This window comes from Calidris pugnax, unplaced genomic scaffold (assembly GCF_001431845.1).
Source record: "Calidris pugnax isolate Ruff unplaced genomic scaffold, ASM143184v1 scaffold10, whole genome shotgun sequence".
Classification (NCBI taxonomy): Eukaryota; Metazoa; Chordata; class Aves; order Charadriiformes; family Scolopacidae; genus Calidris; species Calidris pugnax.
Window position 1 is genome coordinate 1,126,644 of NW_015090795.1, and position 15,240 is coordinate 1,141,883.

The 15,240-nt window shown below is 50.6% G+C and overlaps 2 protein-coding genes across 2 annotated transcripts in view; one reads left to right on the top strand and one right to left on the bottom strand.

Moving 5' to 3' along the window:
* Positions 1-11,124, top strand: part of FANCM (Fanconi anemia complementation group M) — a 114,733-nt gene extending 103,609 nt beyond the window's left edge. The window contains exons 25-29 of the mRNA XM_014936762.1: positions 4,093-4,199; positions 5,020-5,586; positions 7,691-8,069; positions 9,994-10,285; positions 10,732-11,124. Coding sequence (XP_014792248.1) covers positions 4,093-4,199; positions 5,020-5,586; positions 7,691-8,069; positions 9,994-10,285; positions 10,732-10,879 — 1,493 coding nt within the window. The 3' untranslated portion in view covers positions 10,880-11,124. The remainder of the gene's footprint in view (positions 1-4,092; positions 4,200-5,019; positions 5,587-7,690; positions 8,070-9,993; positions 10,286-10,731) is intronic.
* A 377-nt stretch (positions 11,125-11,501) lies between these two features.
* On the bottom strand, positions 11,502-15,089 carry LOC106884965 (mis18-binding protein 1-like). The gene is made up of 6 exons (XM_014936763.1): positions 15,084-15,089; positions 14,086-14,231; positions 13,366-13,450; positions 12,340-12,397; positions 12,042-12,150; positions 11,502-11,994 (listed from the first exon to the last, which is right to left on the bottom strand). The coding sequence occupies exons 1-5, from the start codon at positions 15,087-15,089 to the stop codon at positions 12,056-12,058; spliced, it is 390 nt and encodes a 129-aa protein (XP_014792249.1). The 3' UTR covers positions 11,502-11,994; positions 12,042-12,055.
* Positions 15,090-15,240: the final 151 nt, after the last annotated feature.

Below are 15,240 nucleotides of genomic sequence, written 5' to 3' on the forward strand. Positions count from 1 at the left end.
AAAAATAAAAAGATGTACACTAGTGTGCCCCAAAACACACCAGGGAAAAATAACCCAATTCAGTTATTCACAGCTACAAGCAAAAAAAAAAAAAAAAAGTCACATTTGACCTGATTTTTCTTTCAAAGAATGTTTTTTCTGTTCCTTTTGTATTTAAGAAGATGATTTGCATTATTGTGTTATTTTGCCAGAGCAAATCCATCACAAAAATCGGGTGTTGCTTGAAAACCTGCAGACATTGAAGGGTGATGGTATAATTAAGATATTGGTTGCTTTAGTCTTATTTATTGAAGTGTTGGTGAAATGTTCCTCTAGTCAGATGTGTCCAGTGACGAGAGTGTGGATTTTCGCAAGGCCTCAAGCAGGCCCAGGAGCAGCAGCTCAGCCCGGAACCAAAACCAGCTGAGAAGCACAAAGCGGCAGAAGGTGAAGAGCAATTTTTCATACAAGGTATGTAAACACAAAACCCAAAAAAGAGGCAAAAAGAGACTTTGTGAGATGCTACTTTCTGTTCAAACCGCAAGAGTGAACTGAAAGTGTTTTGTAATTTGTCCGTATTGAAATTTTATAAAACCACGAAAATGCCAGAATTCTTGAGCACTGGTCTCACATACTTAGGACAAAAATTCCCTGTGCCATTGAGTCGCTCATGCTGGAGCTTGTGTGTGTTTTATGGCCTAAAAGATGGAGCTTCTGTCTATTCTCTGGCCTTTGTAGGATCTCACACTACGGCTGTGTTGTGGTAGGCAGGCAGTGGGACAGCTGGTTTTGAGACTGTTCAGGCGGATTGAGGCTTAGAGCTATTTCACACGAGTTCATTGCAAACATTTGAGATGGAGTCTTGTAACAACTGGATAATGATCTGAACCCTCACACCTGCTGCCTGACTTCCAGAGGAGTCTGCAGGGCCCTGCATAACAATGTTCTGAAGCAAAATACCGATTTTCAGTAGAAGATACTCCGGGGTTACCCAGACTCGGGCAGCCCAGGTTCTCCTCCAGGACTCAGCTGGTAGGATACTTGGTCGTATGAATTTACCACCTACTCTACTGGTTTCAACTCTGGACGTATTAAGACAGCAGTAGTCCCTCAATCCCAAATCTTAAATCTTAGCTTTGTATTTTACACTTTAATCTGTCAGGAATGGATGCAGGAGAGGATACGGGGTCAGAATGATATATTCATAGTAAGTTAAAAAGCTTTGAAATACATGTGGATGGCTTGGCAGAAAATACTGTAATCAGGGCTCCAGAGGCACAATATGTTGGATATTTTTAATGTTTTACAGATAATCTTCATTATGGAGACTTCCCTAAAGTATCAGTGATGAAAAATCCATTTTTCCATTTTATTTAAATGTGGGGGATTTTTTATGTGAGACCAAAAGGTTCCTGGAAAGAGAGTGTGTATCCTTATGACATTCCACTCTGCCTTCATTCATTCCACTCTGCGTTTCAGAATGAGCAAACTCTTTGAGAAAAGGAACTATTAATACTGCCTGTCAGTCAGGATCACTAATTGGTGTAAGCAAATAATTAAAGGACTTAGGAAAAATTGAAAATCAGAGATGTCACTTATTTTAGCTCAAGATCCCTTGTCTGCCATGTACTGAACAACAATTTACAGCTTTGTGCTTTTCATTCAAAGCATTTTGAAGGCAGATGAGTCTTTCTTTTGGAGCAATTGGGACACATAATGTTTTTTGGGTTCTTTTCACATTTTACTTTAGTACTTTATCGCCTAAATGATAAGAGAAAAAGTTAGCTTAATACAAAGTAGCTCTGACGAGATATATTTTCCTGAACTCATTTGTTTTGTTTCCATGCATATCCATGTGAATGTTTAGTTGTCTGGTTTTGATGGAACTTGGCAGCAAGGTTTGAATCGTGTCCCCTGGACTGCAGTCACCTGGGAAGTGCCTCATCCTCCCCCAAAGATGGGCATTTCCTCAATAACGAGTTGCGTTGTCTGATGAATTCATCAAACAATCCCAAGTCCTACACAGATAAAGGGCAAACCAGGGTGAAGGCTGGATTTGAAGTTTCCAGTGGCTTTGTGTTCAATGATCCAGCTCTTCAAAATGAGAGCAGACCTTTGAAAGCAAATAAAATGAGTAAAAGTAGGTTTATAAATTAAAAACAATATATTTGTGGGTAGCTTAGCTACCACGTGTTAGTAGTCTGTGCCTGTAGCACTGACTGCTGCAGTGTGGGCAGTGCTCCACAGTGGGCACCTCTGCCAGCAGCTGAACCCACACCAGCTTCACCCTCTGTGCTGGTGGGACACACACTTGTGTGCTGTCACGTATTTCACTGAATTTCGGGTTCTTTACACCCCCTTTTCCTGGAGAGGATTCTCTTTTCAGAGCCAGAAGGCCAATATCCATGCCCATTTGAGCAGCTGAAGTTCTGAAGTCAGGAACTGATGTAACTGGAGGTCTCATACGTGATGTTAGTTAATTGGGAGCCAGCTCCTGATGAAAATTTAATTTGGAATTTTTCCTCTTTAAGCATGCAGGAAGGCAGTTTTTAGACGAAGAAGCTGAGCTGTCCCAGCAAGAGGCAGAAGGGGTTTCATCTGACGAGAGCGATGGCACAGAGAAGGAGCTGAGCTCTTCCATGGTTCAGTTCCTGAACGATGAGATGGAGGTGACCCAGGTGTTGGACGGTGAGTGAGGAGGTGGGGGGGTTCAAGGTGTGGGGTGTCACACAGCAAATGGTGTGTAAGAGGCACGGCCACTCGGTCAGCGTGTCTCAGCTACACAGCAGTAACCTCCTTTCTGCTTTTGTTATTCTGGTATTAGGTATTTATTAGAAAAGCTGTCTGGCTTTATTTATGGCCGTGCCACAGCTCTGGGCGGGCTGGAGCCAGCTCTTGGAGGGTTGTGGGGGCAGGAGGTCGTCTCTTGCCAAGAGTCAACCACCCCCTCTTACACATTATAACAGAACAGAAACACAATTTCCTATTTCGTTTAGAAATTTCTGAATCTTTCAGGTCTTCTGTTACAAAGAGACTTAAAATATGGTACAAAATAACAATTTGAAAGTTAGAGATAAAATTTCTGACAGAGCTGAGAGGGTAATGCTGGTTTTTGGCCAAGATGGTTTCCTTACCCCTTTGCTTACGAACCTAGACCTTCCCTGCGGTGTGTGCAGGAGGGAATCCTCCTCCTATTACTTAAGACTCCCAGATATTGCTGAGGAATTTCTTTCTCTGCTGGAATTGTGAGTTGTTCCCTGTAAGATCCCATGAGGCTTCAGTAAACCCACCCCGTTCTCAGACAGAAATCATTGTGTCTGCTTTGGGGGAGACTTGCAACAGGGAAATCTGAAGGGTTTGTGTTTGCTGGTGTTAATGTTGCCCTTCTCCCTGCTCCGGGCCTCGTGAGCCCTGCTCTGCCTGCTCTGAGGACCTTCCATGGCAAGCTGGTACATCTAGTCCTTGACTTCGGGGTGTTCAGAGGTGTCTGGAGAACCTCAAATTGTTGTTTTCATAGAATCACAGAGTGGTTTGGGTGGGAAGGGACCTTAAAGCCCACCCAGTGCCACCCCCTGCCCTGGGCAGGGACACCTCCCACCAGACCAGGTTGCTCCAAGCCCCCTCCAACCTGGCCTTGAACCCCTCCACGGATGGGGCAGCCACAGCTTCTCTGGGCAACCTAGGCCAGGCTCTCACCACCCTCACAGCAAACAAGTTCTTCCCCACATCTCAGCTCCATCTCCCCTCTTTCAGTGTCAAACCCTTCCCCCTCATCCTATGGCTCCCCTCCCTGATCCAGAGTCCCTCCCCATCTCTCCTGGAGCCCCTTGAGGGACTGGAAGGGGCTCTAAGGTCTCCCCGGAGCCTTCTCTTCTCCAGGCTGAACCCCCCAACTCTCTCAGCCCCCCCTCCCAGCAGAGGGGCTCCAGCCCTCCCAGCATCTCCGGGGCCTCCTCTGGACTTGTTCCAACAGCTCCATGTCCTTCCTGTGCTGTCTGTTTTATGGGTCTATAAAGGAATTTCTTAATATGGGAAACATGATATAACAATAATGATTCAAAAATTATGTCCTTATTAATATGTATTCTCTTTTACCTTCTTGTTTTAATTCAGACCACGCGATGAAAGGCGTATACCTGCAGTCAGTGCGCAGCCCGGCTCTGGGCACTGGGTACAGGATGGTTCACCGGGAATTCAACCCTGTGGAAGTTTTCTCTCAGGTATGGCAGGAGGGGACTGCTGTCCCTGCGGGATTCCCAGTGCCTGACACCCAGATAGCCTCCAATCCTGCTTTGAGCCTGGGGTTGGTAAATAATAAGTTCTAAAACAAGACACAAGACACTCATCACTCTCTACAACTTCGTGAAAGGACACTGTAGAGAGGTTGGTGCTGGTCTCTTCTCACAGGTCATTAGTGACAGAACGAGAGGGAACGGCTTCAAGCTCCAACAGGGGAGGTTTAGATTGAACATTAGGAAAGAATTTTTCACAGAGAGAGTGGTCGGGCATTGGAACAGGCTGCCCAGGGAGGGGGTGGAGTCCCCATCCCTGGCTGTGTTTAAGGGCCGTTTAGATGCAGTGCTGAGGGACATGGTGTAGGGGAGGACTTTGTAGAGTAGGGGAGATGGTTGGACTCGATGATCCCAAGGGTCTCTTCCAACCTAGATGATTCTATGATTCTATGATTCTAAGACTTTTGACTTCATTTTAAGTTGAAATGTCCAGAAACTTGAACTTTGATAGAAGCACGCATGCTTACTTTTTTATTTTATTTTGTTAACACACCAAAATCCAAGCTGTGCTTTCTGAGTATCTGCAAGCAGATAAGAATCATGCTTGGGGCTCCATTTCCCAGGGGAAATCTCTGGATTTCTGGGACTGCTGGGGGTGTTCAGCAGGGGAGGTGTGAGGCACGAGGAGCCCCTGGGCCGGTGCTGCTGCTCAGGATGCACTGAGTACACCACGTGCCTGCGTGGAGAGGAGCAGCAAGACCATGACAGTGTTTCAAAACTTACTGGGTTTGGGTATTTCCCCCCCCAGATTCCCGAGCAGGACCAGGCGTACGCAGAAGACAGTTTCTGTGTTGGAGAGGAGGAAGAGGAGCCTTGCAAACCCAGTGACTCCAGCGAGGAGGAGGTGTGTGTGAATTTTGATCTCCTAAACAACGAGAGTTTTGTCGGCGGCCGGAAGCAATACCTCACTCGCCGCAGGGAGAGGCTGAAGCAGGCCAGGGGGGAAGGGACCTGCTCTGTCCCGGTGCAGAAGAAGAAACCGTCCCGCATCATCGTTCTCAGCGATTCCAGCGGGGAAGAAACAAGTGTCAGCAAGGAGAAGCCCACCAGGACGGAGTGCTCCGGGGCAGAGCATGGCAATGCTGAGCTCCCCGTGCCATTGCCTTCCGTCTCCCCAGCGCAGCACACGCAGGCTGCTGGGGAAACTGGTGCTCCTCAGCCACTGGGGACCAAGAGGGAGATGCTCCTCAGCTTGAGAGCTTCGGTGTCTGAACTGCTGGATTTTCACCCAGACCATCAAGTCGGGAGCACACGCGTCCCACCGGCTGGCACTGGTTCTGACTGGGGGAAGGAGGATCTCCAGGCTCCCTCCAAGGTGGGTGTTCATTCAGACCAAGGACCTTCCTCTCTGTCTCCAGGCGGTGGGACCCTGTCCTGCTGCCCTTGCTTTGAGGGCTGTCGGTGACGCCGCAGCCGGCGCCAGGGTGCTGCTGGTGGGAGAGGGGCAGTGTCTGTGGGTGCTGGGTTACATCAGGTCCCTCCTCTGCAGCACAGGCACCTGCTGTGCTCACAGCATCACCTGGAGACTTCCTCAGTGGTCACTCAGTACAAAATGTGGGTTAGATACTACCTTCAGCCTGACAACCCCGGAGGGCTGTGCTGCCATCCAGCGAGACTTGGACAGGCTGGAGGGCTGGGCAAGGAAGAACCTCATGAGGTTCAACAGGGAAAAGTGTAGGGTCCTGCACCTGGGGAAGAAAAATGTCAGGTACCAGTACAGGTTAGGGGTGGACCTGCTAGAGGCAACTACTGAAGAGAAAGATCTAGGGGTCCTGGTGGACAGTAAAATGACAATGAGTAAACAGTGTGCTCTTGCGGCCAGGAAGGCCAATGGTATCTTGGGTTGCACAGGGAAGAGTGTGGCCAGCAGGTCAAGGGAAGTCATTCTCCCCCTCTACTCTGCACTGGTGAGGCCACAACTGGAGTACTGTGTCCAGTTCTGGGCTCCCCAGTTCAAGAGGGACAGGGAACTACTAGAAAGAGTCCAGCGAAGGGCAACAAAGATGATTCAAGGACTGGAGCATCTCCCTTATGAGGAGAGACTGAGAGAGCTGGGACTCTTTAGTCTGGAGAAGAGAAGGCTGAGGGGAGACCTTATCAATGCTGACAAGTATCTCAAGGGAGGGTTGAAGGAGGAGGGAGCCAGACTCTTTTCAGTGGTTCCCAGTGAGAGGACGAGGGGCAACGGGCACAAGTTGGAACAGAAGAGGTTCCACTCAAATATGAGGAGAAACTTCTTCACGGTGAGGGTGACAGAGCCCTGGAACAGGCTGCCCAGGGAGGGTGTGGAGTCCCCTTCCTTGGAGATTTTCAAGACCCGCCTGGATGCTCCTGAGTAACATGCTCTAGCTCTAGGCAATCCTGCTTCAGCAGGGGAGTTGGACTAGATGATCTCTATGGTCCCTTCCAACTCTAAAATTCAGTGAAATTCAGTGAAACTCAGTGAAACCACGCAGGAACATGGACCTATTTCAGATAGTAGTGCCCACTGACCCTGTGGGGTTTGTAGGTATAAAATGCTTGTTCACTGTCCCACATGAAGGCCCTTCATAGTCTGAGGTTGGATCCAGGATCTCTGACACTTTTCTGCCTGCCTTGTATCCTTTGCAGCGTTCAGGTTTCGTTGAGCTCGTTAGCGAAGGCTGCACGCTTTGTCAGTCAGGCTGCTAAATAATGAGATCACCCAATCCGGGAGATTGTAGGGGATTAAAGTGTTCATCTGAAGGTGTTTGTTTTGCAATATCAAAAAATACCTCTTTTTCTTTTTAAAGATTTTATTCATTGGATTTTGGGAAGAAAAAAAAATATACTTTGTTCCACTTTTTTTGTTAAGCATCAGTATTTGAAAACTGTTTTTTATTAACCTTTGGCCTTGTGCTCCTCTGATCTCTTAGCAATACCCTGTGATCTCTAGAAATACTGTGTGAGCCCTTAGAAATGGAGCGAGTGCAGAGGAGGGCGACGGAGCTGGTGAGGGGGCTGGAAAACAAATCGTATGAGGAGCGGCTGAGGGAGTTGGGACTGTTTAGTGTGAGGAAGAGGAGGCTGAGGGGAGACCTCATCACTCTCTGCAACTACGTGAAAGGACACTGTAGAGAGGTTGGTGCTGGTCTCTTCTCACAGGTCATTAGTGACAGAACGAGAGGGAACGGCTTCAAGCTCCAACAGGGGAGGTTTAGATTGAACATTAGGAAAGAAATTTTCACCAAAAGAGTGGTCGGGCATTGGAACAGGCTGCCCAGGGAGGGGGTGGAGTCACCATCCCTGGATGTGTTTAAGGGCCGTTTAGATGCGGTACTGAGGGATATGGTGTAGGGGAGGACTTTGTAGAGTAGGGGAGATGGTTGGACTCGCTGATCCCAAGGGTCTCTTCCAACCTGAATGATTCTATAATACTGTGTGATGTTCAACGCTTACAGGTGGACAGTTCTTTGAAGACCACCAGCAGGAGCACCTCGGTCCCACCTCGTTCAGCTTCCGTAGCCCCCGCTGTGGCTCCCGTGTCACGCCTCCCCCTGGAGAAGGACACCCCACTGGTGATCCTGGTGGACAGCAGGGAGATCTGCTCTGGCGCCGAGGTGGTCTCTGCCCTGAAGGCAGCTCACGGGGTGAAGGTGCAGGTTTGCTCCCTGGGCGGCAGCGATTACATCGTCAGCAACCGCCTGGCCGTGGAAAGGAGGCTCCTCTCGGAACTGCTCAACTCGGGGAACAGGAGTAAAGTCACCCAGCGGCTCCAGCGCCTGCAGAGCGTGTTTGAGAGGATATGTGTGATTGTGGAGAAGGACAGGGTTAAATCAGGTAGGTGTTCCCCGGCGGGGGGATGCTCTGGGGGCCACACCAGCTTTCTGTATCACAGGGGATGGAAAAGAGATTGAAAACCTGTATTTTGGTGTCTGTAGGAACATGACATTAATAGGTGAGCAGCTGAACGTTACAGTTGGTTTTGCTTCTGAGGGCCATTTAATATAGGCAGAGCTACACAGCTGGATCCAGAGGGATTCATTGCTTAACTAGCTGTTCTCTGCTTCAGAAGTTATTAACTCAAACATTTATAACTGACCAGATTAATACGTGCAAAAAGCCCCCAATAAGACAGCTTGGAGAACAGTGAGAATAGTGCAGTGAAGGAACTAGCACAGCCTGGTCTGTGCTCAGCACTGCGATAACAGCAGACTCAACAGGTGTTTTTCCTAGCAGTGCCCTAACGAGCAGCATCTGTCTAATGAGGGGAAAGCTCTCGGGGTTAGTGCTGGGGAGACAGGTGGCCCCTGAGCACACTGTCCCACCTACTGAATCCACCAGTGCAGAGGCCACACCAGTAAAGGCTGCTGCTGGGACAAGCAAAACACCATCAGCTGAGTGGAGCAGTTGTCAGGAACAGGCAGAAGGAGCACTGCTACACAGAGCCCTGCGGGGAGCCCGGGGTTGAGCCATTGCCTCCTGCCACACAGCACGGGGTAGAGCAGTCTCAGAGGCACCTCCTGAACCAATAGACATTGTGGAAAATTCTAGACTGTTTCTTTATTTTATAGAGTTTGGACAAGCCATTTGCTTGAATCCTAAGATCCAAAGCACACAATGAAATGACTTTCTATTCTCAGTGCCATCTAGAGAATAACAGGGAGGTCCTGCTGGCACCTGTGTCACAGAAGGTGGAACCAGAGCTCCCAGCTCCAATGCCATTACAGACGTTCTGGATATAACCCTCACTATTGAAATCTGATTGTTGAGGATGCAGCTTTAGTTTTGTGACATAAATCTATTTCACTGATGGTTCAGATACGGAACCAGTGATGGAGGATGTAGTTTTTCAGGGGGACTGTAGATAAGCGGGTTGCGTTTGAGCCACCTTTCCACCCCCCTGCTGACGGGGTCACTCCTCTTCTGCATTTTATCTAGTTTTTCTCATGGTGCTGTTTCCAAAGTGCTGCTTGTTTCTCACCTGACACAGCTGAAATGCACTCTGGTAGCTTTACAGAACCTCTTCTCCTTTCTGTGCTCTGTCCTGTTCATCACTTACCATGTCCCTCCCCATCCCCTGATGACACTCAATTTGCATTTTCAGTGTAAATTCCTAAACGATGATACCTCTCCAGTATCCGAGTTCCTCCTGCTCCCATGATCCTCCCACCTCCTTTCCCTGAGATGTTTTCCCCCCTGGCTTATTTTTCCCTGTGAGCTCTCAAAGGGGGGGATCTCGGAGCCATTTCACTGAATTTTAGAGTTGGAAGGGACCATAGAGATCATCTAGTCCAACTCCCCTGCTGAAGCAGGATTGCCCAGAGCTAGAGCATGTTACTCAGGAGCATCCAGGCGGGTCTTGAAAATCTCCAAGGAAGGGGACTCCACACCCTCCCTGGGCAGCCTGTTCCAGGGCTCTGCCACCCTCACCGTGAAGAAGTTTCTCCTCATATTTGAGTGGAACCTCTTCTGTTCCAACTTGTGCCCGTTGCCCCTTGTCCTCTCACTGGGAACCACTGAAAAGAGTCTGGCTCCCTCCTCCTTCAACCCTCCCTTGAGATACTTGTAGGCGTTGATAAGGTCTCCCCTCAGCCTTCTCTTCTCCAGACTAAAGAGTCCCAGCTCTCTCAGTCTCTCCTCATAAGGGAGATGCTCCAATCCTTGAATCCTTGAATTTGGCTTTGCAAATGATTTATATTAGATTTTTGCCCTCATCCAGCACTTCTTACAGTAAAACCTCACCGAGCTTCTCCCCCTGCAGGAGAAACGACCCGTTTTTTCCAGCGGACGCAGTACTACGACGGCGTGCTCTCGGCCTTGGTGCAGGCCGGGGTCCGAATTCTCTTTAGCTCTGGCCAAGAGGAAACCGCCGCTTTGCTGAAGGACCTGGCTTTGGTGGAGCAAAGAAAAGCTGCTGCCATCCGCGTCCCGACGGAGCTGGAGGGTCACAGGCAGGAGATGCTCAACTTCTTCCTGAGCATTCCCAACCTCAGCTACCCCGCTGCCCTCAACATGTGCCATCGCTTCGGCTCCGTGAAGGAGGTGGCCAACAGGTAAGAGCCAAGGTGTTGGGTGCGTGCTGAGCCTTGACTCCTTCTGCTCCTCTTCTCACCCGGGACCTCCTGCTGGGCCAGTTTCACAGAGATCCTTTCTCTTGCTGCCAGAGCTCCCTGGAGCTTTCCTGTCTCTGCCCCTGCTCTTCGTGCAGCTCTGTCTCTTCCAGCTGAGCACACCAGGGCCGTGACACAGACTGTTTCCACGCTCCCACCTACTGCTGTGCCTTTTCCTCTCCCCTTTCCTGCCGTTCCCATTTCTCTGCAGCGCTCTCAGCCTGGCTTAGCCCTCAGGAACCTGGAGAGAGGTGACCACCAGCAGCTCGTGGCATTCCTATTGCTCTTTCCCCTTCTTGCCCACTGGATCTTTCCCCTTTTGTCCCGGTATCACCCACTGGACCCCCAAGAGCTGCAGGTGAGGTGGTCCCTGCTGTGGTCTCTTCCAGCTCCCCGCAGGACATTGCCACAGGTGCCCAGCTCAGCCAGCAGAAGGCAGAGGAGATCTACCGCTACCTCCACTATGGGTTTGACCCACAGATGCTGCCCCAGGACCTCTGCCCCAAGGGGAGAAGCAATGCCGCTGCCAGGAGCTGAGGGGAACCAAGATTGGTTTCCTTTTAACTGCACTTTACTGAGGTTTGGTTCACTGTAAAATATGTAAATAAATATTGCAAAAACACTAGGGTTTTGGGTATGCTCCATCCACTTCTCTCCCCCCCAGCCAGGTCCCACAGGGGTGGGTGTGTACAGCAAGGGCTGGGTTTTCATTCCAAAATGCCTCTAGAAATGGGAATACTGGCTGAGGGGGTGAAGGAGTACAGCTTCCTGGCTTCAGCAACAGGTGGTGACAGAGGGAAGGAGCCATCTCCCGTCCCTGCCCAGCCAGTACCCGTGTGTCCCAGGAAGACAGTGAATTGCCAAACATTCCTTGCTCTTCTTGCCCAGAGCACCAGGTCTGCAGGAGAGAGAGCTGTGCCCAGGGCAGCCAGTAAGTTCCCCTGTCCTCAGGTGGCCTCTCAGCTGCCCTTTCCTTGTCCCCACCACTGTGACCATCTCTTCACCATCCACAGCTCCATGCTGCCACGGTGAGGCTGCCCGGAAAAGGAACCTTGTGTTTTTATTCCATCCCTTTCTGGAGTTCCTGCAGGGGCCAGGAGAGCAGTGAGGGACATGAACAGCAATAACTAACCCCACCGACACGGTCCAGGCCGGGGTCACTATCCACGTGTGCCTGAAAACAAGAGAGGAGGAAAAATTGCAGGCCCAGCTACCCCAGCCAGGCTGCTGGGGAGTCCTGCTCCTCCCCAAGGACTCCCATCCATACATGAGTAAAACGAGCTTGTCCTCTTTTATTACATTAAGAAAATGCAAAAATTCAAACTCTATAGAGAGGAAATTAAAAAAGCCATTTCATTTAATTACAGACTGTACCAATATAATAAGTCAAAAAGATATTTTATCTTAAAATGAATCAAAACTTGCCAGTAATCGGTGTCGGAGTTCATTTCTTGCCCCCCCAGGAGGAAGAGGGGAAGGAGGAGCCCACTTTGCAGACATGGAAAATGACAGACGTTGCTGGAGAGGCAGCACGGTGAGAACAGGCTAAACCACATACAAACCCTGCGGGTCCAGTTTTCCAAAGGGAACTGTTTAACAGCACAGGAACACAGCTCAGAGCTTCACACAAGAGACACGTAACGTCTGATGACATCCACAGAGGGGGGCTGCACACGGGAGACACGTAACGTCTGATGACATCCACAGAGTTCATTACACAGAAGAACAGGAATCATCCCGTTCTTCATCCGAAGAGTCTGGTGCCTCGAGCTGGAAGAGCTTCCCAACAACAGGGCTGTGCTTCACCTCTGCAGGGAGAGAAGGGATGTCAGCGTGGGGAGGAGCAGTCACAGCAGGTCCAAAAAGCAGAGATGCTTATGAGAAATGACTGTGGAGAAGTTATTAAGCGCCCAGAGTGCGGCCCCCCAGCAAGCCCCTGGTGACCTGGGAGTAAGGGAAGGAGCCTGAGGAGAAGAGGAGAAGCAGGGAATACTCACTGTTCTCCAGAGGCAGCTGGGCTCTGCGCGAGGCCGGCGTCCCCAGCACCCCCCGGCCCTGCCAGAAGGAGAGAAAGGCTCTGCTCACCGGGCTGTGACTGGCACAGACTCGGGCTCATGCCAGGATGAGGGGGTCCTGGCACCACCCTACAGCCTCACTACAAATCTGAGCTGCTCGACTACCACTGGAGGCACAAGCCATTATTTTCTGCTTCTGGGATCTCAGCTTTTCATGGAAAAGCCAAAAAAAATGAAGTCGCTGATACTGAGGGAATAAATACCCAAATACTGAGGGACAATCTGACAGAAGGTGAGAAGTGTTGCTTCCTTTCCCACTGTACAGAAGACTCGAGCAGGATCTTCATGTCCCTCAAGGCCACAGAATTAAAGAGCTGTTACAAATCCTGAGAAAAGCGACACGTTCAATCATAGAATCATAGAATCATTGAGGTTGGAAGAGACCCTTGGGATCATCGAGTCCAACCATCTCCCCTACTCTACAAAGTCCTCCCCTACACCATGTCCCTCAGCACTGCATCTAAACGGCCCTTAAACACAGCCAGGGATGGGGACTCCCCCCCCTCCCTGGGCAGCCTGTTCCAATGCCCGACCACTCTTTCAGTGAAAAATTCCTTCCTAATGTTCAATCTAACCCTCCCCTGTTGGAGCTTGAAGCCATTCCCTCTCGTTCTATTGTTAATTACCTGTGAGAAGAGACCAGCACCAACCTCTCTACAGTGTCCTTTCACGAAGTTGTAGAGAGTGATGAGGTCTCCCCTCAGCCTCCTCTTCCTCATACTAAACAGCCCCAGCTCCTGACAATAAATAGCTCTTTTCTAACAAATGGAACTTCTATCCAAGAGAAACAGAAACCCAACCCAGACCTCTGGGAGGCAGAAGGGGAGGGTTCCTGCTTTCTGTCCTGAATATACACAAGGGGTGTGTGACCCTGGGACTCTGTGGCTGCTGCCTGGCTCAGCTCTGCGTGGCTGAGGTGGGAGTAGGGGTGAAGGAAAGCAGCGTTACCGTCATCTTCTTCACCTTGTCCCAGCTGCCTCGGCTGCCTGGTGCCGCCTTCTGCATCCGCAGCATGTGCCTGTCGTAGTAGTTCCTGCAGGGGAGAGATGGCACCTTAGTGTCACTGCTGGGCCACCCAAGGACCTGCTGGCGACGGCTAAAGGCATCCTACACACGGCTCTCAGTCAGAGGGAAAATGAGAGGGGCATCAGAGACAGCTGTTGGTGAATTAAAGCTGGCAGCAGCTCTGGGAGTGTAACAGCACAGAAGGTTCACAGACCCCGTGCCACCACTCCTCATGTAAGCACTGGACAAGGCTTCATCACCGCCCAGATGGTGTTCCTTTCCTGTCCTTTAGATACAGCACCACTCACTCTGCACGGTCCCAGAACATTCTGGTTTGAGTGAAGCCTGAAGCAATTGATTTAAACTTTAAGAGTCCAAATGAGCCGAGAACCCCCTGCTGAGGCTGACGCCCCAGTCACAGCCCCCCCAGAGCAGAAGGGCTGGCGGTGGGCAGTGTGTCGCTGCCCACACTTCGTTGAGTGGCTCAAACACGCACTATTGATGGAAACAACTTTCTCTGAACACACCCCAGGATTTCCCCTGCGTGCTTCGAGGCTGTAACCAGCATCCCAGTCCCACCAGAGATCTGTCTGAGGAGGCAAACCCCAGCCCTGGGGCAGTGGGAGAGGCCGAGGTGAGCCCTGGGACAGCAGGAGCTCCTACCTGTTGATGGGCGCCAGCATTCCCGGGCTGATGTGCTCACACTGCGGGGTTTTGGCCGTAGGGAAGATGGATGAGGAAGGCGTGATGGGGTTGTCCGTAAGGGCAAAGTCATCATCATCATCCTGGCTTCCCCGGAACGCTGGCAGCTACAAAGGCACATCAGAGCAATCAGTGACCTGCCCTTTTCAACTGCTGAAAAGGCTTCTGGCAGGTCTGTCTCAGGGCAGCCACAGGACACAGCCTCTTCCCGACTCTGAACCCTGGTCCTGTCCCCAAAGGGAAGGGTCCCAGACTCTGTTCTCTCCTCTGTAGGCAGTCACTCCATCCCCTGCCTCACTTCAGCTGTGGTTCTGACTCCACCGAGTCCCTCACGAGACTCAGAGGCCAGCAGTGTGCACAGGCAGCCAGCGACACCTCCCTCTTGCTCCTAATCCTCCTCCCCTTGTGCCCAACATCTCACTTTTTTGGCTGCTACTACACACGCAAAAAATCATTTCTGGTTGCAAACTCATCGCTGACCATTACTACTCAGGAAGAGGATTTCAGGATTACTCAGTGAACTCCTGGTCCTTCCATCTTGAAGGAAGGAGACAACTGGAAAAGGTTCAGGGAGAAGAAATGCAGATGGTCAAACGCACAGCAGGTTCTGGGGTGGGGGAGCTTTAACTGGCACCAGGGCTGAACGGGGACCGGGACAGTTGTTCCCTGTCCCTTCCCCATGAGAGGTGGAGGACAATTCTGAGCAACCTGGGCTGCTGGGAGGTGTCCCTGCCCAGGGCAGGGGTGGGACTGCGTGGGCTTTAAGGTCCCTTCCAACCCAAACCATTCTGTGATTGCGTGACAAAGCCAGCAAATACAAGTTCAGATGATATAGAAGATGACGCTGCCTCACAGCAAACAGTTCACCTCTGGAACTCGCACGAGAAGGTGTGGATGTGAAGAGTCTGCATGGGTTCAAGAGGGTGCTGGGCTCCATCCGGGGAGGGGAATGTGCTCACGACCATCTCACCATGCCCCACAAGGAGGTTAGTTTCTCTTGCTCAGCACAAGTTAGGGTGAAAAATTCCTTCCTAATGTTCAATCTAAACCTCCCCTGTTGGAGCTTGAAGCCATTCCCTCTCGTTCTATTGTTAATTACCTGTGAGAAGAGACCAG